The sequence below is a fragment of the Melanotaenia boesemani genome, chromosome 18 (assembly GCF_017639745.1).
Source record: "Melanotaenia boesemani isolate fMelBoe1 chromosome 18, fMelBoe1.pri, whole genome shotgun sequence".
Classification (NCBI taxonomy): domain Eukaryota; kingdom Metazoa; phylum Chordata; class Actinopteri; order Atheriniformes; family Melanotaeniidae; genus Melanotaenia; species Melanotaenia boesemani.
In genome coordinates this window covers 8,860,850-8,881,284 of record NC_055699.1, presented here as the reverse complement: position 1 = coordinate 8,881,284, position 20,435 = coordinate 8,860,850, and the positions used below count along the sequence as shown (strand labels likewise).

At 40.9% G+C, this 20,435-nt stretch overlaps 2 protein-coding genes across 19 annotated transcripts in view; one reads left to right on the top strand and one right to left on the bottom strand.

Moving 5' to 3' along the window:
* scrib (scribble planar cell polarity protein) overlaps positions 1 to 11,205 on the top strand; it is a 58,176-nt gene extending 46,971 nt beyond the window's left edge. For 4 of the 16 annotated variants that reach the window (XM_041968385.1, XM_041968384.1, XM_041968383.1 and 1 more), the window contains 14 exons: positions 53 to 175; positions 859 to 969; positions 1,348 to 1,398; positions 1,894 to 2,055; positions 2,418 to 2,577; positions 2,673 to 2,892; positions 2,972 to 3,061; positions 3,150 to 3,332; positions 4,362 to 4,514; positions 5,100 to 5,239; positions 5,379 to 5,416; positions 5,896 to 5,970; positions 7,779 to 7,833; positions 9,237 to 11,205. In XM_041968385.1, the coding sequence (XP_041824319.1) occupies positions 53 to 175; positions 859 to 969; positions 1,348 to 1,398; positions 1,894 to 2,055; positions 2,418 to 2,577; positions 2,673 to 2,892; positions 2,972 to 3,061; positions 3,150 to 3,332; positions 4,362 to 4,514; positions 5,100 to 5,239; positions 5,379 to 5,416; positions 5,896 to 5,970; positions 7,779 to 7,833; positions 9,237 to 9,373 (1,698 nt within the window). In that variant the 3' untranslated portion in view covers positions 9,374 to 11,205. Of the gene's footprint in view, positions 1 to 52; positions 176 to 858; positions 970 to 1,347; positions 1,399 to 1,893; positions 2,056 to 2,417; positions 2,578 to 2,672; positions 2,893 to 2,971; positions 3,062 to 3,149; positions 3,333 to 4,361; positions 4,515 to 5,099; positions 5,240 to 5,378; positions 5,417 to 5,895; positions 5,971 to 7,778; positions 7,834 to 7,970; positions 8,453 to 9,236 lie in introns of those variants that run through there. The other 12 variants (XM_041968388.1, XM_041968392.1, XM_041968389.1 and 9 more) reach the window with 12 other exon arrangements.
* A 71-nt stretch (positions 11,206 to 11,276) lies between these two features.
* kif9 (kinesin family member 9) lies at positions 11,277 to 19,396 on the bottom strand. 3 transcript variants are annotated; one of them, XM_041968399.1, is made up of 21 exons: positions 19,324 to 19,396; positions 19,094 to 19,237; positions 18,426 to 18,597; positions 18,208 to 18,314; positions 17,884 to 18,114; positions 17,622 to 17,705; positions 17,400 to 17,492; positions 17,078 to 17,273; positions 16,939 to 17,003; positions 16,777 to 16,854; positions 16,582 to 16,650; positions 16,406 to 16,510; positions 16,253 to 16,308; positions 16,059 to 16,146; positions 15,848 to 15,963; positions 13,854 to 14,027; positions 13,549 to 13,754; positions 13,152 to 13,334; positions 12,971 to 13,047; positions 11,559 to 11,669; positions 11,277 to 11,466 (listed from the first exon to the last, which is right to left on the bottom strand). In XM_041968399.1, the coding sequence occupies exons 2-21, from the start codon at positions 19,187 to 19,189 to the stop codon at positions 11,371 to 11,373; spliced, it is 2,403 nt and encodes an 800-aa protein (XP_041824333.1). In that variant the 5' UTR covers positions 19,190 to 19,237; positions 19,324 to 19,396; the 3' UTR covers positions 11,277 to 11,370. The 3 variants fall into 3 exon arrangements, 2 of the variants coding, with proteins under 2 accessions (XP_041824333.1, XP_041824334.1); XM_041968400.1 differs by lacking the exon at positions 19,324 to 19,396 and having other exon boundaries at positions 17,126 to 17,273; positions 19,094 to 19,305; XR_006008306.1 differs by lacking the exons at positions 12,971 to 13,047; positions 19,324 to 19,396 and having other exon boundaries at positions 11,375 to 11,466; positions 19,094 to 19,305.
* Between the last annotated feature and the right edge of the window lie 1,039 nt (positions 19,397 to 20,435).

Genomic DNA, 20,435 nt, shown 5'->3' with positions numbered 1-20,435 from the left:
TTGCATCTCCTGTCATTTGCCTTATAATACAAAACATTTGTTTTCTTTGCAGACGAGACCTGGTGCCATTCAGCCAGTTGGGCGTGTGCTACCCAGCACCTCCCCCGCCACGCCAGACCGCCACAGTCCCAACCCCTTTCAGCACGGCCCCTCTCCCTTCAACTCCCAGACCTCTGTAAGACCCCTCACCACCACGTAGGGCTGGTCTCTAACGATTCTGTGCTGTCTACTGAGGTGGCACACCCAAAATAATGACATGATGTCCAACACCAACATCTGTGCAGTATATTCAGATATTTATGGAACTTTGATGATTTTTAGTACCAAAGATAGAAAGACTTCAATTTGAACAGATTGGGAAGTAGAGACTGTTTAGGTGCTGCTCTATCTTTGCCTTCAGGTACACGTGAAGGTTATATGTGTTTAAACTATACCTGCACCTGGAGCGTTGAATTGGACCCTGGGCTCCTGAATCAAATGTAGTCATGAAGAATTTCTGAAATTCATGCTCTTATTCATGGGGCATAGAGCAGAGTTGGTTTGGTGAATAATGAAGCTATGATTTCATCTCATACCTGCCTAATCGTTTCACAAAGGTGATCAGACGGAATAATCTGCCGCACCTGTCCAAGCCCTACTGTCTGTCTTTTTCTGACATACTTCCTCCTCTTTCACATGAAACCAGCTGCCATGCTGCTCACCTGTTCTCCAAAGTCGTCTTCAACTTTGCTGGTTTTTTTCCCATTGTCTGTCCTCTCCTTCATGTCTCCGTCTGTCATCCCAACCTTTTTTACCCTCACCCCCTTTACCACATGGACCTATCCTACCCTCCATGGCTCCTCATTCCCCCTCCTGCAGCCTCGTGCCCCCTCCCCTACTTCGCCTGATGAGTTTCCAATGAATGTCAAACAGGCATACAAGGCGTTTGCCGCCGTGCCTCGCTCACTGGCAGTGCTGGAGCCGCCGCAGGTAGGCCGTGCTGCCTGGCTTTGACCGGGTCTTAACAACACAAGCATGCTGTGCTGGCTGGTTGGTCTCGCCCTGCTCCCCACCTGACCTGAACAGGCTGTCCTAAATGAAGCCTGCGTCTTGTTGAGGGGGGCCTGTGACGTGCTGTGACTTGTGGAATGCGTTCATCTCGATTTTTGTGCTCCACTGCCATCATCTGTCATACTGGTGTTGCCTCATGATTCATTCGTCCGTTCATGTGTGGCTCGTACACTAATGTTTAGTCCACCATTTATTTTATTTATCGTATCTGAATATCTAATGATTCTGGCTGTTCTGTATCTCTGAGTTTCTCCTGACTTTCCTTTGGCTAACAGTCATTTCCTGCTCTGCCAACAGGACCTTTATGGTGTGAGGAACAATTTCCATCCAAAGCAACCTTCTCCAGAGGTGAGTAAACGTATAAGTACTGACATTGTAAACAGCAAATGCAAAGCACAGCTGCTTGTTGGAAAATACTGGCCCTAACATAACTTGTTTATAAGACATTTTTAAATTTATTTACCCTTGGTCCTTGTATTACTATGTGCTGTGTAGCCATAGAAGAAATAATTTCCTAATGAGTGGGTTATAAACAAGAACAGGAATTGGCTGTTAGATTGTCTTGCCAAGAACCTCAAAAAGACTAAATATTTGTTGCTGACACGTAGGATTTTAACCCCACTTTCTAATTTATCATTCAACCAGAACACATGTCAGTGTAGGGTAATCTTGTTTTGTAATTCAAGTTTACAGTCTTGCAAATGTGTTTGAAAAAGGTTTTATTATTTCCTTATTTTTGGATCAGTGTGGTGTTTAATTGATAAAGGCAGATTCTCCAGCTGTCTGACATGTTCAGGATGTGCTGTACTGATTGTCTGGTGGTGACATATGTGGCCTTTTCAGCCTGAGTTGGACGAGGTGTTTGATGACATAGATGGTCAGGAGGGAGCTGGTAAGGGTCTGACCAGCAAGGTCTCCCCTCTGCCTTCTGTCTCTTCTGACCGCCGGGAGTATTTAAACTTGGCAGCAGTGCCTCGCCGCTCAAGGCCTTTCCAGGATCTGCAGGTATTCACCGCCTCTGCCACAGCTAGAGTAGCCCTGGTCATCAGCTGGGCTGTGGTGTGTTTGGCCCGATCGGTGGTGGTGTCTCTGCTCCCAGAAACTGGGACACATGTATGCTACTCCTGTTAGCAATGGGACTTCCAGTTAACAGATCTGAAATCAGCAAAATGGTGCTGGGCTCTAATTCGGTGGCTAATTCTGTTCTTTTTTTTTTTTTAATGCTTCTGTCCTCTGACATCTCTGGCTGCAAATGGCTCTGCAACAATACAACTTTCAGAAACGGTTTTGTCTGGTAGAAATAGCCCAGGAGTTCCTATCTCAGTGTTAATGTCTTCTAACTTTCATGTTGTCTTGTAATCCCTCAGAGTCCGTCTCCTGGTGGTAAGGACAGCCCAGAGCAGCGCTCTTTCAGGGACAGGCAGAAGTACTTTGAGATTGATGTGAAGCAGCAAACACCAGAAAAACCCAAACCACGAGTGTCCCTTGTTGGAGAGGATGACCTCAAGAAAATGAGGGAAGAGGAAGGTTTGTTTCTAGAGCCTTCCCATGAGCTGTCCCTTTCCCATAGCTCATAAAAACATCTCACTTGGTTCACTTTGCATCTGATAATCTCTCCTCAGAGAGGAAGTTTGAGCAGCGGGCACGGGAATACCTGCTGGATGAAGATGAGGAAGATGAGGAGGAAGACCTGGCTAAGCAGGTAGCACAGATGAAGGCCACGGGCAAAGTCTTGTTGGATGGAGTGGAGTACAAGGTAGAGCCAGTATCCACCCCATCTCAGCACTGTTCTACACCACCAAGCTACAACGTCACACCACCAAGCTACTGTGGCAGCTCAGGGTGAGAACTGTTTATCTTTTTAACATTTACTATTAAAACTTCCTCCTACATATTTGTAGCTACTTTTTTCTGTGTGTAGGCCTTCATCAATTGATGGAAAGGGAGACTCTCAAAGAAATTCACTGGAAGATAGCTTCAGGCTGGAGCAGAGGCCCAACTCTATGACAGGGTAATTAAAACAGGACATGTATACAAATTTGTAAATGAGTATGATCCATCAGTCACATTATTTCTCACTTCTGATAATGTCTCGCCAGCCTGATCCCAGTGTACCCAGGGGAGTCAGCCGCTCCCATCCGCACAGCTAAAGCAGAGCGCAGACATCAAGAGAGACTCCGCATGCAGAGCCCCGAGCTGGCGGTGGCCCCTGACAAGGACCTGTCCCCTGCAGAGAAACGAGCTCTGGAAGCTGAGAAGAGGGCCATGTGGAGGGCAGCACGGTAAACACAACAATGTTGAGCATGTTAAAAAAAAGTTATATGGCTAGTGTATAAAGAAACATTTAGGTACATTTATAAAGACAACAATTACCCCCTCAAGACTGTTACATTTCCTGATTGTGTTTATAAATTAATAAACAGATCAATACAAGATTAATAATTAATTAATTTGGATCAAGACAGATAATGACACAGCTTTAAGGTGTCATTTGAGTTCTTATGAAACTTTGGGGAGCCACAGAAGAGCAGAAATAAAAATGAAAGTGAACCGAGCACAATTTGAAAGTTTAACCTAACTCAGAGCCAAAAAACATGTCCCAGATTTCTATATCCAGGTAGATCAGACTGTATGCTTCACTTTGTAGGAGTCTAACTCTTGAAACTGTGTTATTCAGAAGAAAAGCTACAACTTGTGCTAAAAGAAACTCATGGGCAAACACACACTTGGGTTGTTCGTGCTGCTGAATACAAAGTTTAAGAACATGAAATACAATCGAAGTAGTAGAGGGGCTGTATGTTCTGCTAAAATCATTAATTCGCTGCTTTATTTTCACATAGCAAGTATTTATTTTACTGCTCAATCAAGGTGTTAAATCACCATTTTCAGCTAAATCTTAAAGCAACATGCTGCCCAAACCTCAACAGGAATGATAACTAATAAACAGCTGCACATTTATGTAGAGTGGGAAATGTCTGGGGAAGAAATTAAATGTGTATCTTTCATATCTGGGGAGAAAAAAATGTAGATTTGTTTAGTTTATTAATTTGTTTCAGGTCTAAAACTCAGACATTTAGGTTAAAGATGTGTGTGACGATATCTTGTGTGTGTGGCCAGTCATGTCTGAAATTTGTCTAATTATTCCTGGTTCTACTATTTGTGTTTTACCTTCCATTCTTTGGTTTTTTCTCTTTCTGTCTTTGTGCCTTACTTCTTCTTTGCATCCCTCCTTCATCCTGGTGATCATTTTATTCCAATCCCTCCTCCTCTCCATCCTCTCCCTCCCCTTTCTGTGATTTCACGGGGCTTAGGCCCTATGGCCTTGAGGAGGATATTAGACAGTATGAGCAGGACCTGGCAAAGAGGCTCTACCAGGCCCGAGTGAGGGCCTCGCAGGGTGCTGCTGCGGCCCCCCCGCCCCCCACTTCCTCCTCTACCTCCTTCTCTGCAGCCTCCCAGCTCAGGTCTGCTCCTTGGCCCCAGCCACCAGGGCCAGATGCACGGCATCGTGGGGTGTGCTGGGGTGCTTTGTTGTTGGGGTATTTTGCTAAAGGCTGAGTTCAGAAAGGTCCAAGACCACTCAGCAACACTGATGGTGCTTCTACTGCCTTTCTCGTGCCGTTTTGCTTCTGCACGTCCCTGCTATTTCTGTAACTAGCTCTTTTTGGTCCCTTCCTCTCTTTTCTCTGTCTCGTCCTCCCCCTCGCCCCGCAGCACTTATTTTCATTTGTGCCTTGCTGCTCTCTTTTTATACTGTTATTTGTACTAACAGTAAGTCTGCAGTAAGTTTGCAAGCTATATGTGAGTTTGAGGGTAAACCTACCAGCAGTAGGAAGTCCTTTTCCTGGAATGCCTCCCCCTCTTTTCCTTTTTTTAATCTTGCAATTAAATAAAATTAATCTTTGTGAAAGCAAACCAGGACAAGGAGCACCCAAAATTAGTAGAAATCAGCCTACACCTGCTCATGGAGGTGTATGCCTGTCAGTCTTTGTCGTTTTCTTTCTCTTAGTTTTCTCAGAACATTTTTATGACCGTTGTTTCCTGTGTAGGATGAAGTCTCTGGAGCAAGATGCACTGAAAGCTCAAATGGTCATTGCCAAGTCTCGCGATGGGAAGAAGCGTGGGACACTAGACCAGCTGACAGAGTCACCCTCGCCTGCTCCAACACCATCTCCCACTCCCATGGAAGGTAAACTCCTATTATCAATAGTTAGGAATTAACCTAGTAGGTAATCAGTTATTATTAAGATGTCAGGATCCTCAGTGGTATAAACTCTAAATATAAAAACAATGTTAAACTTATTTGAACAAGCTTGTTTTTCTGACAGAGCTCAATCCTCGAGGATTAACTTCACCAGGCAGGCTGGTAAGTTAAACCTTTTTCCGTTCCCTAATTTACAATAGTCTTTACTGTTTTTAACATGTCCATATGTCAGTGTTTTCTCTTTGTATGCAGAGCTTGAATAATCAAATATTTAAAAAAGTTATAACACTAACTTTGCAGTCTGAGTAGGGAAGCTGCATTTGAGAAATACATTAGTTAAGACAGTTTGTTTACAGGCTGGAAAACGTACACTTGCTGAAAAAGTCATTGAAGGAAGCCACCATCTTGCTTACCGTCTCTCTGGCCAGAGCTGACAGCAAACATTGCTCTCCTTCATATGCCGTTTAAATCACCCACAAGCCTCTTTGCTTCCTTTTTCCATTTCGTCATCCTCTTCTTTTTTTGAAGTATTCACCTTCCACCATTTTTTCCTCCTCTGTCCATTTTCCCACCCTCCTATTTTCTTTCCTTTTTTTCCTTTAACCTCTCCCTCCGCTCATTCCTGTTTGCTGTCCTTCTAGTCCCTGTCATCAAAGAAGTTTGACTACCGACAGTTTGCTGCCATTCCTTCTTCCAAACCCGTATACGACATCCAGGTATTGGCTGCATGCTGAGCTCCGGCAGTCCTAGCCTCCTCCCTTCCCACCCAGCTTTCCCTGCTGCCTCTCCCCTCTAGTTTCTGTTAATCAAGAGGCATCAGTGTGACCACAGTCTTGGCTGTGGCTCAGTAATTGATCAGCAGTTCCTGCTCTGGACTGTTGGTGGCGTGGCTCACTAACTCAAACTTGCACAATGAAGAGACATTTTTAATCAAAATATTGACCAACTCACTCTCCCTGCCTCCCACCTTGACTCACAAATGTAAAAGCATATGCGTATCAACAACCATTCACACCCATGTTTCTCTTCAACTAAACACTCACACATTAACATTTACCTGCTGCAGAGATGCAGACAGGTTTGATTCCACTAACCAGAGCTGGTTCTGGCAGAAATGTTCACAAACTCTGCATCTGACTCACATTCATTTCCATCCACTGTCCTGTTCCACGCATGGGTCCCACATCAGGCAGAAGAATAACTTGTCTTTCATTGGCTAATAATGGCTTACTTTCATTTTCTGGATTTTGAGATGCAGGGGTGTCCATTGTTTTAGTTTTGCTGCGATATCTTGTGTTGAAGAGATTAGAGGGGAAGCAGGGGAATCCTGGAGTTGTGTGGGAGTGATCTGTGTTTTGGGTCATATATCCATTGCATATTACTGTGTTAAGTTGCACACCTCGGTGTGTGATAATTTGGTGCACGGTGATCTTGTCTGTTTCCTCTTTGGTGGCTACAAGTCAGATGTCACTGGTATATGTTAGTATGTTTACATGGTGTTATGACATTCCTGCAAAAAAAAAAAAAAGGTTTACATTTATTAATCACATGCATCTGAACTGATCCCTTTCTCATTCAACTGCTGTGCATGCAGGAAATAGTCATCAGTATAAAAATATTAGTCCTAAATTGAGTTGATCCTGAGGAAGCATTAACAGCTAATGACTCAATTATAAAAAAAATTTTGAGCTACAATTTAGTAAAACTCAAAGTATGTGAGAGGAAACTAGATATTCAGACTGATGCTATAGAAAGTGGGCACAGCCATGCTACGAGTGTTGCATCATTCTGTAAACATGTTTGGTCCCACTAACTTCTTGAGGATTTTCCACAGGAGTTCTGAAAAGCAGATGATCAAACTGCCATCATTGCTACCCTCCAAGGTTTTTCTTAAGTTAAACACAAAGATGGTTAAGGATCATATTGGCTTCAGTTGAACTGAAGAAGGCATTGTAAACGTAAAGAGGACCACAGCCCTCACACTAGATCAGTTACATGAAGGGAGATCTTTACAGCCACTAGTGTTAGTGTTCACTAGTTTAAAAAAAACACACATTATATGCATTAGTCTCCAAGTAATTGTGTAGATTTTTTTATATTAAAATGTATTAAAAAGGCTTACAAACATAAAAAATAAATCAGGTTAAAAAGCATATGACTGTTGACATCTTAACCTGCTGCTTGATTTTCTGTTGTGCTCTGGTGATACTGGTGATGTGCTGTTGCTCTGTTCCATGTCTCTCTGTGGATGTACCACCTCTACACAAAAAACCCTGTGACTGATAACTAAACCCACCTCTCCTTTAATATGGCACGATCTCCTGAGGAAGTAGTTGAGTAGATGTACTTTGGCTGTTGTGGCTCAGACAGACTGAGAGCTTCAATGCTGCCTGTGGCTGGCACATCGCCTGACAGTCTCCTGCACTGCCAGTTCCTCTGCTCACATGGTGAAGGCTTCCCTGGGACACAGGTTACTAATATGTTCCTGCCACTCTGTTTTTCACCACCTTCTTTTCTTTTTTAGTCCCCGGAAACAGCTGAAGAGATGCAATACATTGACGACGGCTCCAGCAACCCAGGTATGTACTGCTGCTTTTCTTTTTAATTTATTAAATCTGACTTTAAATTGTACCTTAACAGGCTTCAAGAAAGCAAATACTGAGATAAGTCTGCAGACATGAAAATGCTGTTACCTGTTCTGTCCCCTTTAATTCAGGTTACTACCAGGGATAAGCGACTTCTATTGGTAGGATCCTGTGTGTATGTTTGTTGCTCAGTGAATTTGGGGGTGAATGTATTGGGAGGGTTTGTATGTGTTGGTCTGTACACTTACACTCTAACCTGCAAGCTGTTTGGTATATGGATTCAGGTATTAAGGGGTTACTTTGTCTTTTACAGCTGGGGTTGTGTGAAGTACTTGTGTGGCAGCTATCTTTTGTCCAGCAGTCAGCAGTCAGAGCACTTTCAGTTTGGAGAAACTGGAAAGCAAAACTAAGACTCAGAATAGGACCACAGAAAATCCCATTTTGAGCCTCCAGTCAACACCTAGATTTGGCAACTTTGAATCAGAGAATTGATGGCTTTGTTACACTGAATAATATCAGCTCTGCCAGCTGTCTGTTACAAAGATGCTGACTGCCCAAAAGTATTTCACATGGCCCCACTTAAAAAAAAAAAAAAAAAAAAAAGAGAGAGAAATTTCCCTTTAAGAAAGGGTGTGCTTTGCTATTTGCGGTTCACTAAATTTGAAGCAGCTACTCATGTTAATTGATCCAGACAGTACAAGGATTTATTCTGTGCTATCAGTGGTGATTGGAGGCAGCTCTTAAATGACTTCATCACCATGTTGGTGTCAGTAAACAGCCAGAATCATGCAGAACGATTTGTGTGCATACAGTGTTATTTCCTTTGTTTCTCTAAATCTACATACACATGTAGCCAGCCTGCTTAAAAAATCTCCTTGACTTATTTAGGAAGCATAATTAGAGTTAAATTGCTGTACGGATGGATTATGTTGCTTTCCAAAGCATGTATAACTTTGATTCACTTGTTTGAGTGACGCAATTATACTGTGACTCAAATCCGTGTCCTGCATGTATAAACACAAGAGGTGACTTGATAAATCATAAAATGATCTGGTTTTCTTATCTGCATCACTGAACATAACCTAGTTGCTTAAGTGCATTTAATAACACTGTAAAATATCTCAGAAGAAGAGGTTTCTTATAGTAACTTTATAAGTATCTGCTGTCAGCTTCAGCACTGAGGTTGCAGGAGCATGCAGTTATCAGGTGCTTCAGTTTTCTGCTTACCACTTTTCCTGCTTGTTTCCAGCTGCTGCTCTGAATGTTGGGCATCTCTAGCAGGTTTAAGGGGGCCATCATCAAATGCTGCACAGCACTTTTCTTTCTTGATGCCTTGATCATTACTCTCCACAGCTGACAGATGCATTAGTGACTTAGAGTCTGCTTTTGTTTTCTAGGGCACACTGCAAGCCCTGAAGTCGAGGTTCCCACTCCGGTGCCTGCAACTTCTGCCCTTGAGGAAATGGCCCTGTACAGCAACAAACGCAAACTGAGGCAGGGCCGCCGCAGCCTGGAAACCGCAGTGCCCACATAACACCTCAGTGACAGAATACCAAAAGCATCATGCGAAACATAACATTTATATACACTGTGGAATCCACAGGAGGTGCAGATTCACTACATGCTGCGCGGTGTCTGTAGAGCAAGGTTTACTCTACCCTATATAACCACTGCAAAGACTATGAAGCTGATAGTCGCCACACATAGACACTCATATCTTGCGTGCCAGTCTTGCCTTTACAGTCTCTGGGTGAGTTGGCAAGTTGCTCAACAGTCACTAAAGGGCCAGAAAGAGCTAGTTTGGTTAGCTAGGATTGCTACTTACAATTCTTTATTTTATGCAGCCTTCGGTTTTCCTGATAAACTTTGTTCCATTTTAACTTGAGGGTGATCGAAGTTTTTAGTTTTTCTTTTTTTTTTGTTCTTTAAACGTACTGGAAAAAAAATGGGTCAAAGATATACTAACTTCTTGAATGATATCTTGAAGCTTTCAGTGATGAGACTGTAAAATGTCTTATGTTTAAGTCTGGGGCAAGCAGGAGTGTATATATTAATTGCGGAGGGAACAACTTGCTACCTTCATAGTCACAAATTGTGGAGAGCTTTTTTTTTTTTTTTTAAGTACATATCATTTTTGCACTGCCACTGATCAGCTTTTTGAGAACCTATATCTTAATTTATTGTTTTTACTATTTTAGTCAAATTTAAGCCCTTCTTTTAACGCTTTAACCCATTCAGTCTTTTTGGATTCAAGAGGATGACTTCAGGCATATCATATTAGTCCACAAAATGATTTTTTTTAATAACGAGTCAGATTTTTACTGGTAATTTGCATATCACTATTTTATTGAATCTACTTTATACATTCTTAATCACCACAGGTTTTGTGGCAAGCGGTGTTGGACTGTTTAAACAATGCACAGTGGTTTTTTAACAGTAAAGGGTCACATCAAAATGTTTGTTCTTGTTGTTTCAGCAGACTTTAAAAGATCCCCGATCCCAATTATTTACATTCCCCTGTAGAGAATATGACTACACTGGAGGCAGCAGCACTGAGCAGGTGGATACTCAACAGTTAAAAATACTAATATTTGGGAACCATGCATTTTAGCGTCACCTATTCATGGTACTTATCCTGCCCTGTTAGGGGTATTGTTTTGCTTATCAATGTGAATCACTCATTTATATTCTTGCAGTATCTAGAGGTATGCCACAGTGATGTGAAGGTAGCAGGTTTATTTTTCTGTCTATGGTTAATTTAAATCTGATACCACTGAAAATCATTTATTATTGTGTGAATAATGTACAAATACTGAAAGAAAAACAAATTCTAGGTTTGAAACTGAGCCAGTCTTGACCTAGACAAAAACAAGTGTCTGGACTGCTGAGACAGGTTTGAACAGGCTTGGTTGTTGGGATGCCCTCTGCATGTATATTGGTTTATTAATGGGAGAGCTGGGAGAGGCAGAACCAATCAGGAATCCCTCTCAAGACATGGATCATATTCAGCTTGTAGCAATTATGGTAAATTAATGTAGGGTCTTCTAATTATAGCTTTTCAAGTTGCGCTCACTGACTGAAATTCAGTTTGATAACATTTGCAATGGTTTCTTTTTTTCCCCTTTTTTTTACTTTCAGTAGGTAAATCCTTTATCAGATGGGTTTCACTACATTATTGATGCTGTGTTTCAAGTTAATGTGTTTATTCTTTGGGGGCTTTTACTTGCAAATAGGTCGGAGGAAAAGGGTAAGAAGTCCTAGGGTTGAGGGTTATAGCTCATACAAGACTGTAACTAGTGAATTTGTACAACCAAAGAAGTCTATTTTGTGGTTCAGGAATAATAAATTTTACTTTTCATTTAAGAAGCTGATTTGCTGCGTAGTGTCTTTTGTCCTTGATAAGCGTACAAACTTCACACAAACTACAGTGCACGAAAATGGGGCAGTTGGGTGGAAAGCTGGTACAATTAGGAAATTACACGTCACATTTAGTACTTGTGAAATTCAGTAACTCAGGTTTGTACATAAAACTCACTTCACTGGGAAAAAAGGGAGAATCAAAGGAAGTCTTCTCTGCCTGGACCCTGGAGACTGAAAAGGAGCAGCTGACTGCACTCTGCTGTGTCTCTGCACACACAAATAGATTTGTTAAGCCACATGACTCAAAGGACCATTACAAACTAAGGAGTTTGGTGAATGTGCAGCAAAAGGATACTCACTCGTGTCAGTGTCCTGTAGCGGGCATTGAAAAAGGATTCAGAGCTGGGGCTGTCAGGAAGAAGCTCACGCTGTGACTGCACCAATGACGGTTGACTTTCCTTTTCCTGAGACTGTTGAGGATTTGATAAGTAACTTCAACAGTAAATGTCACTGCAGTCAAGTCTAAATGTTTTTTTCTTCACACAAGGCTGCACTTTTTAGGTTGAGTGTCTGATTTATGGAAAAAAGTTTAAATTAATTAGAAATGTGTTATCGGCGGTCCGATCCTCGGCTGCAGAATTTAGCTCTAGGGATGTGGTCTCCTCTCTGGTGGGGAAGGGGAAGGAGCCTAAGCTGGTGCGTGAGGTTGAGTGGTTCTGGCTAGATATAGTTGGACTCACCTCGACGCACAGCTTGGGCTCTGGTACCAGAGTCCCTTGAGATGGGCTGGACCCTCTTCCATAGTGGGGTTGCTCCTGGTGAGAGGTGCCGAATAGGTGTGTGCATACTCTCTGCCCCCTGACCTGGTGGCTTGTATATTGGGGTTTAGTATGGTGAATGAGAAAGTAGCCTCCCTCCACCTTCAGTTTGAGCAATAGGTCCTGACTTTTGTTCGCACCTACACACCCAACAGTAATTCAGAGTACCCATCCTTTTTGGAGTCCTTGGATGGAGTGGTGGAGAGCAGTCCTTTCAGGGACTCCCTTGATCAGTTGGGGTCTTCAGTACTATGCAATGACAGTGGGACCTGGAGGGGCTGAGAAGAACAGCCCCCCCAAACTGTATCTGAGTGGTCTTTTGTTACTGGTTTTTTGTTTCCACCATGTTCTAGCATAAGAGTGTCCACATGCACTTGACATCAGGACACTTTAGGCCACACTTCGATTATAGACTTTTGTAGTCATCCTCATACTCATCTGGACCCCAGGAAGAATAGCTACAGCTTTGCTGTGCTAATGGGGATCCAAATAAATAAACAAACAAATAAATAATACTTGGAGGAGTTCAAGTACCAAGTATCTTGACTGTCCTCGAGACTGCAAATACAATCGGCCAAAAGGAGTTTCCTCTGCAAGGTGGCCAGGCTCTCCCTTAGAGATAGGGTGAGAAGCTCGGTTATCCAGGAGGGGCTCGGAGTAGAGCCACTGCTCCTCTGCCTTGAGAGGAGCCAAATTAGGTGGCTCAGGCATCTGGTTAGGGTGCCTACTGGATGCCTCCCTGGTTAGGTATTTCAGGCACATCCCACTACCCCCCCCGTTCGAGCTGGCAAATGTAGCCGTGGAGAGGGAAGTCTGGACTTCCATGTTTTGGCAGCTGCCCCCGTGACTCAATCCCAGATAAGCAGCAAGAAAATTAATGAATGAAAAATGATTTGCCTGGTGGTTATAAATACATATATATACACAACTCACTAAGTATGAGGTAAACTCACTTGTGTACCGTTCTTGTTCATAATAATGTTCGGCTCCATGGGTAACTGGAAATGCTGCTTGTACCAGGTCTCAAATTCTGGGGCACACATGTAGAGTACAGATTAGTTCAGGTACTTCAGCTGCAGCATTAAGAAAAGGTTGTGAAAAACACAAGCTACTGAATATACCTGGAGTACTGACCAGAAAGCAGGCACACCCTGCACTTATCCACAAGGTGTTGACAGTAGTTGACCTCCGCCTTGATGTCCCCAAGTGCTTCGTATCTCTGCTGGTACTTTGCTCCTAGTTCTCCAAGACGCATTAGTAAGGAGGCCTCTGTCTGCTGCAGTCCTGAGTCCCAGTCCATCAGCAAATACTGATCATCTTCCAAACAGATGCACAGAAGATGTGTTAGCCTCTTTAGTATCACAGATTGATGGGTTGAATCACACTGCATTTTGTCAATAAAATCCAGCTCTTTCACTTATATTTGGTTCACTAATAAATTTCAGCATAATATATACTTTTGAAGTTTATGATAAAACTGCATAGCACAAAGCATCTAGCAGTGTTGACTACTGAGTTACATGTGAAGTACCTGGTCCTCCTCTCATCTCATGCTGCTGTAAGGTTGCTGTGATACAGTCCATCTCTCTCTTGACAGTGCTGACCTCCTCTGTGAGCTGCTGAAAAAGACTGCGACGTTCTAGCAGAATAGCTTTGTTTTCCTTTAGGATGAGGTTGATCTTGCTACCTTGTCCCAACTTGAAATCCTCAAAAGCTTCTGCTTTGGTGGGAGGAGACCTTGACCAAGAGAGCACATTTTAAATGGTATAAAACAACACTGTAAATGTTCTATCAAATATATTTGTCCTAAGCAATTAGTAGATAAGAGACACATACTCAGGCAGGACTGGCTCATTAGCAGACATTTTTGATTCTGATTTATCCAGGCTATCAATGACCAGTTCTTGTGGCTCCTTCTTAGGTTTCCGGACAGAATTCAGCTTTGATTTTGAGGCATTGTCCATATACCTCATTAAAACAGGAATCCCTTCTTCCTGTCTCAGGCTCTGGCTGGATAATCAGAGTGTGCCATCAGGAAAATCAGACTAATACAAATAGTTGTAAGTAACAGAACACACAATCAGACTGTATAACTTTGCTGAACCATCTGCAGCTCTAATAATAGCTTTTTATTCACCATGGCATTGGTTCAATAACATAACACAATATCACAGCATTTATATCTGTCCAGAATTAAATTAATTTTCATTAAATATCTATGAATAATTCAGTATTCTCCAGTACATCCCTGTCAGTGGGTTTAAGGTCTAGACTTTGTAGTGACCAACCCATTTTTGAAAATTATTTTCATTTTTTTTTCTAGTCTAATTAAACTTGTCATTGTCATCTGTGAATATGCCCATGCAACAAGGGAAGATGAAAATTCAAACCTGAGGTTTCATTTATAAAATGTAAGTCGCTTTGGATAAAAGCGTCTGCTAAATGACTGTAGAATAGAATAGAATAGAAATGTGGCAGGAAAATGTTTGCACTTGTATGTAAACTCTGACCCATGCGTATAGACATTTTGGAGATGGGGGAAAATAAGACGATGTCGTTGGTGAGGTGGTGAATTGGAGCCAGACTGTATCGTACTTCCTCACACGTTTACTTTCACTTCACACCAAACATCAATTATAGAGCCACGTTCTAAAAATTCAAACCAGCAATGTTATCTGTACTACGGCTTGTAATGAGCCATAACTATTCCATAAACATTGTTCAATATAAAAAAAAATATATAAAATCAACTCAAATCTTAAACCCTGGAGCATAGAGAAAAGGGCCGGTCTATGTGGCAACTAACTGGTAAATTTATCATCATGGCTGTAGCCTATACCACTGACTGGCATGATTATTTTACCAAGGTGGGAAGCAAACAGTGTGGCAACCACAGCCCCCTCCCTGACAGGAAGACTTTACACGGGAGCATGGATCTGTGGTGATGTAATGCATCGTTTAGGATAACAATGCAACAGTTCATTTTTAAAGATCTTTTAATGTCTTGCATATGTACTTCTTGCTTTGGAAAATTTTCTTTTTTTTTCCCGTTTGTTGCCATAATTTCCTGTTTGATCAGCAGGCTTCTTCATATGCAGAGATATTCATGTCCTGCTTTGCATTGACCATTTATAGCTGGTGTGGGTGTGTTCAGGGTGGGATATGAGGTTGATTCAGGTGTGCACATTTCCAAGTAGTCTGATTTTTAAAGGGGAAAATTCTTGCAGGTGTGCGTGCACATATTTTTACGTACGTAAAACACCATTTTCAGCTTTTGGGTGTATGTACACCTTTTAGTATAGATTCTAGACACCTCTGGTCATCCAATAAATGCAAGTAGATTTAGTACGAAATGTATTAGACCTAACCAACTGATGTAAACTCAGATCCACAGGTGTACTGATCTGATAAAGCCATTTAACTAAAGTTCAATCATTGGTGTTACATTATTCATTTAAGTGCTTGTACACCAGAGTGTGAAGACATAAGCCTCAAATATAATAATAAAAAATTACATTAATGGCTTCTGTCACACTTAATTATGAATATTAATATCATGTCTGTTTGTAAAAACATTTCCAGTATTAGTTTTTATCTTCAGTGGCTTTCTCACAATCGTTAGCACTCATTCAGGTCTCAACAAATAAAAGTTCATGTGTTGGTGTCTGTGTTCACAACACACATCATAATCTACAAAGACTGTAAAGATACTCTTTTATATAAAAGATAAGTGAATACTTAATAAAATGATGTTTATCATATCTATACTAACAAAGCTGACACAAATAAGATATTTTTTCCCACCCCCACTTGCAGCACTTTTGACTTACTTCTGTCCATCTCTGGACCTCTTAGTTTTGGCTTTGGTTGAACTGTGGGACAGTTTTTGTGACAATGCAAAGCTGTCAGCCTCCACATCATGAGAACTGCTTCTGGTATCACACTCCTGGAGAAGGAGAATGCAGCAGTCAAATAAAAGGTCAGTCTCATTGAACTGTTCCCTGAACATACTGCTGCCAGTAAAACAGATCCAGACTTGACCTTCACTACAGCTGCATTGGCATTTTGGTCCTTTTTAACCAAGTTGTAGGTTTGGCATAGCTGATCCTTCACCTTCTGCTCCTGTTTCCTGTTCAAATACATAGAGATATACTTATTTACAGAACATTAATAAAACATGGATTTCAAATTTGTCCAATTATGTGTTTGAAGCTGCAGACAAAGAGGAAACTCACTGCACAGCCAGTTTGAATTGGGCAAAAACTGCTTGAACCTGCCTTATACTGATGATCTGTAAATAGATAATACAAAAAGTTTTCACAGGAAAAAAAAAAAAAGACAAAATATTTAATTTCAGAGAAAGTTAAAGAGCAATGTCATGTTCTCACGCTGATTTCTTCCAGGCTTCCATCAATGTAACCCTGAACCTGGCTCTGGATCTCAGCCTGCTGGGCTTCAGAAAGTGGCTCGTATGTGACATCAGGTCGCTGTGCCTGGCGAAAGGTTTTAACAAAGAATGTAAACAGTAAACTAACGAGGTATAATTAAATATGCACCATCTCACCAGTGTGTTGTACATAGACAGTTCGTCTTTCAACATCTGTACTTCTTTCTGAAGTTTAATGATTTGAACCTGTTCAAAACAGAAATGTGGTCTAATGAAGGCAGACTACAGTACCAACAGACAAAAAAAGCAGATTTTAGCTCATGTATAACTGATGAGTCGGCTTCTAATGTGTTTAATATCTTGTTAACTCACTGATGGATCCATATGTTCAGTAACAGCAGGGCTGGTGTGCACACACTTCATTCTGCTGGCAAAACGCAAAGTAGAGAGCTGCAAAAAGCAAGAGTTGAGAGGACATCATGCAGAGAAACAAAGGCTCATATCTATTTATGTTTTTGTTTTTCTACTCCTTACTGTTTCTTCTATCTGTGAGGCCTCACCAAAGATGTTTGCCACAAGTACAGTGTTGCAGTTCCCTCCTTCAACAACAAAAACTGTGATTTATATGTTTTACTGGAACTGATTACCAAAGAAAGCCAACTGAAATGATTACCAAATATTTGGTGTAAACACATAAAAGCCAAGCATTGTGTGGTTTTACCCAGGGAGTCCTTGAGGGCATGCGTCAATTTAGTTTGCCTGAAGGGAATGTGGTCTCTGTGACGGTCTGCTAGCGCCAGGATGGTGTGCTCCAGAAATGATAAGGACTTATTGATGTACACGGCTTCCTTTAACATCTGTCCCTCTGGCTGGGGGAAAAAAAAATTTTTTAAAAAGTTAAAAAAGGGAAATTTTCTAAACCCCCACCCATGTTGAATGATAAAAAAAGATATATGGTATCATGTGTTTGATGGTGAAATATTTCTTAAACATACCCCAGTTTTTTTCAGCCTCTCAGAACCAGCCAAATCCACCAGATTCAGCTTGGACATGATGTACTTGGCATCAGACAATGCTCGTGAGCGAGACTATGTTTTCAATAATAAAAAAAAAGAAATAGAAGAAAAGAAAAAAAGGAAAAAAACAGCTTTTTCATACACAGCACTCAGAGTGATAGTTCATTAAACATTAAAGCGCAAAGAAAAATTGCTTATTACCTCAATATGGACAGTTAAGATGCAGTGTGACCTGGATGACTTCCTGTTCAAGGCATTTGATCCAATAATACGATTCAGTTCACCCTGAGTAAAGAAAAAAAACAGTTTAAATTTGGTTTTAATTAGAGTTTGTTCATTTAAAAAATTCACATGGTAGACCTGGACCAACCAACAATTGACATTTTAGTTCTGATCATATAACTTTAATTATGGCTCAACTTTTTTTTTCTGTACTCAGTTTGAATTCCTTTTTACAGCTTACTTCAAACAGCAGTGTAAGAGCCTCCTCCTCGCTGTGAACAGGGTGAAGAGACAGACCTTTGATGAACACCCCTTTGCCTGGCTCCTCCATCACCACTATGCCCTGAGGACACAGGTGTTGTGGGTCCTGCAGCGATGACAGCAGGTCCAGCAGACTTTCATTGTAAATCTCCAGGTATGAAAGGTGCACTGAGATGGTGTGCTCAGTCCTCTTTTCCATCTCCTGGAACACCTGGATACCATGTTAAAAATAAAAATTACATATGTACTAAAGTGTTCTGTCAGTCATTCTCTTTTGCAGATAAGTATTTTGTCACAGTCTTACCTGCTGGAGGGCCCGAGGAATGATTCCTCTTTGCTTGTACGACTGAGCAGATCCCGTCATGGTGTAGGTTTTCCCAGCACCTGTCTGTCCAAAACACATGACTGTACCTGGAAGATGCATAAAGAAAAAAAAAAACATAAGACTGCTCTCATAAGAGTTCAAAAGATTGAACTCAGCGCTTTTGTGTGAGAAAAATATATACATTTCTGCTCATTTACCGTTATATCCATCCAGTGCTCCCAACACTACCCTTTCGCATACTTGAATGTACACCTCTTCTTGGGAGACATTATGCAAGATCCTTTCCAGCTGAAATGACTGGGAGCTCACATGACTTCTTCTGGATTCCAGGCGCTTCTTTGAGTCTTTTCCTTGGTAAATGTTTATTGTCTGAGGTGGGGGAGGGAACAGAAGAAAAGACACAAAAAGAAAGATTGAAGTTACATTATCAAAATAAAAAACAACGTAACTGTTGGTGTGCAGAACTAATTCAGTAAACTGACATATCATGGCTTTTGTAGATGGACGAATGAAAGGAGCGCAGATACAAGCAATTAAAAACACCTGTGTATTTCTTGCTCCAACGGGTTAAAATATCTACCTAATTAAAGCTATTAAAATGTCTTGATCGATTCTTCATTGATTCATTGAGACTTACGTAATTTTTACTAAATAATTAAGTTAAAACACCAAAGAAACTATAAAAAAGTGAATAATATTGTGCGTTAAATAGGCCTAAAATCACTGCGCAAGCGTTAACATTCAATATGCTGAAACGATGGAAAATATGTTTAAGATACAACTTAATTTTTACTCAGTTAAAAAATGGCCAATTTTTTAACATTTTTTATTTAATCCCAACGATAATTAAACATGACTTAACTACCTGTCCATCTGGGAGAATTTCAATCAGGTCTTGAGCAAAGTTTGCGGTTGGTCTGATCCGGACGAAAACTGCGACCTTCCCGCTGTGACCCTTCATACCGCCTTGTCACGCGAGAAAAGGAAGCTAGCTGCTCTGAAACCTCAACTGAAAAGACTGAATAGAAATATAGTTAAGTGTGCCTCTGAAAATCAGGCCATTTTTTTCAGTTACAATCCTGCTCCTGTACCTACTCTTCTTTTGTCGTGTCTGTTCAGCACCATGGCAACCACAGTGCACCCACGCGACAACAAAGTGGTTTTAATTCACTGTATCATGTATTAAAAATCCGTTGCCTGTTTCTTGTCTCTGTAACTTATTCTGTGGCAGCGGCATCAATGACCGCATATTTATGGAATAAAACACACCAAGTGATTAGATAATAAGCTATAGAGGCAGTAGAACTCCTTTTAATTATACAACATGATAGTCAATCTATCAGAGGACATTGAAGGATTCAAAGGATTTAAAAATCCTTTAGCTTTGCTTTGTGGTGTATATGTCAGGTGATGGAGTTGGTTTTTGACTTCAAATGTAAAAGCTTTTTATAGATCCTCCTCCTCTCAAGACATAAAACGGACATACTTTACAGATAGTCACATATTCGTTCCCACTTACCCACTGTATTTCACTTACACACACCCATATGTGGAAGTACATGTAAACTTTTTCCGTATGCATTTATAAATGTTATTTTCTCTCTCTATTTCCTGTTTATATACTTTTTATTAGTTGAAATATGTGTTGATCTCTTAGATAAAAAAGATCAGACCATGAATAACTGCCAAGGACCCTGAAAATCTATAGAAACAGGGAAAATAAAGTTGGTGAGTCAACTGGACTTCGATATTGAACTACATGTGAAGCCCAAAACCAATTCCACCACCTGACATATACACACACACCACAAAACAGATGTACCAGAAAAAAGGAGTCCAGTCTATTTCTATGTTTTATATTCATATATTATGTACACTTCATGTTCTTGTTGATGGTTCACAGATTAGGTTTATTAGATAAAACTCCATATCAAACATTAGATGCTTCTTAAGAGGAAAACACTTGTTGGACATTTATCTATTTACAGAATACCTGGTGGTCTATTAGAAGTCTCTTCTCTCTTTGCAGTGGTTTGAATATTTCAATTTTACTTTGAACATTATATTATATATTACAGATTGAAGGTGGTGTTGAGGATGAAGGCCTGGAACTAATATTATGTATATAAGTCAAATGAAGTTTGAAAAAAAATTTGGTCAGTCTGAATTTTATGAAAACATAATTTTTGCCATCACTCAAAATATAG

Excerpts from the sequence above, each read along its gene's own strand:
- kif9 (XM_041968399.1), bottom strand. The coding sequence starts at position 19,189 with ATGAAGGGTCACAGCGGGAAGGTCGCAGTTTTCGTCCGGATCAGACCA. Across the intron at positions 14,028-15,847 it reads AGGTCCAGAGATGGACAGAA|CCAGAGCCTGAGACAGGAAG; the intron begins GTAAGTCAAAAG and ends CTGATTATCCAG. Across the intron at positions 13,335-13,548 it reads TGAGATGAGAGGAGGACCAG|ATGATCAGTATTTGCTGATG; the intron begins GTACTTCACATG and ends TCTGTTTGGAAG.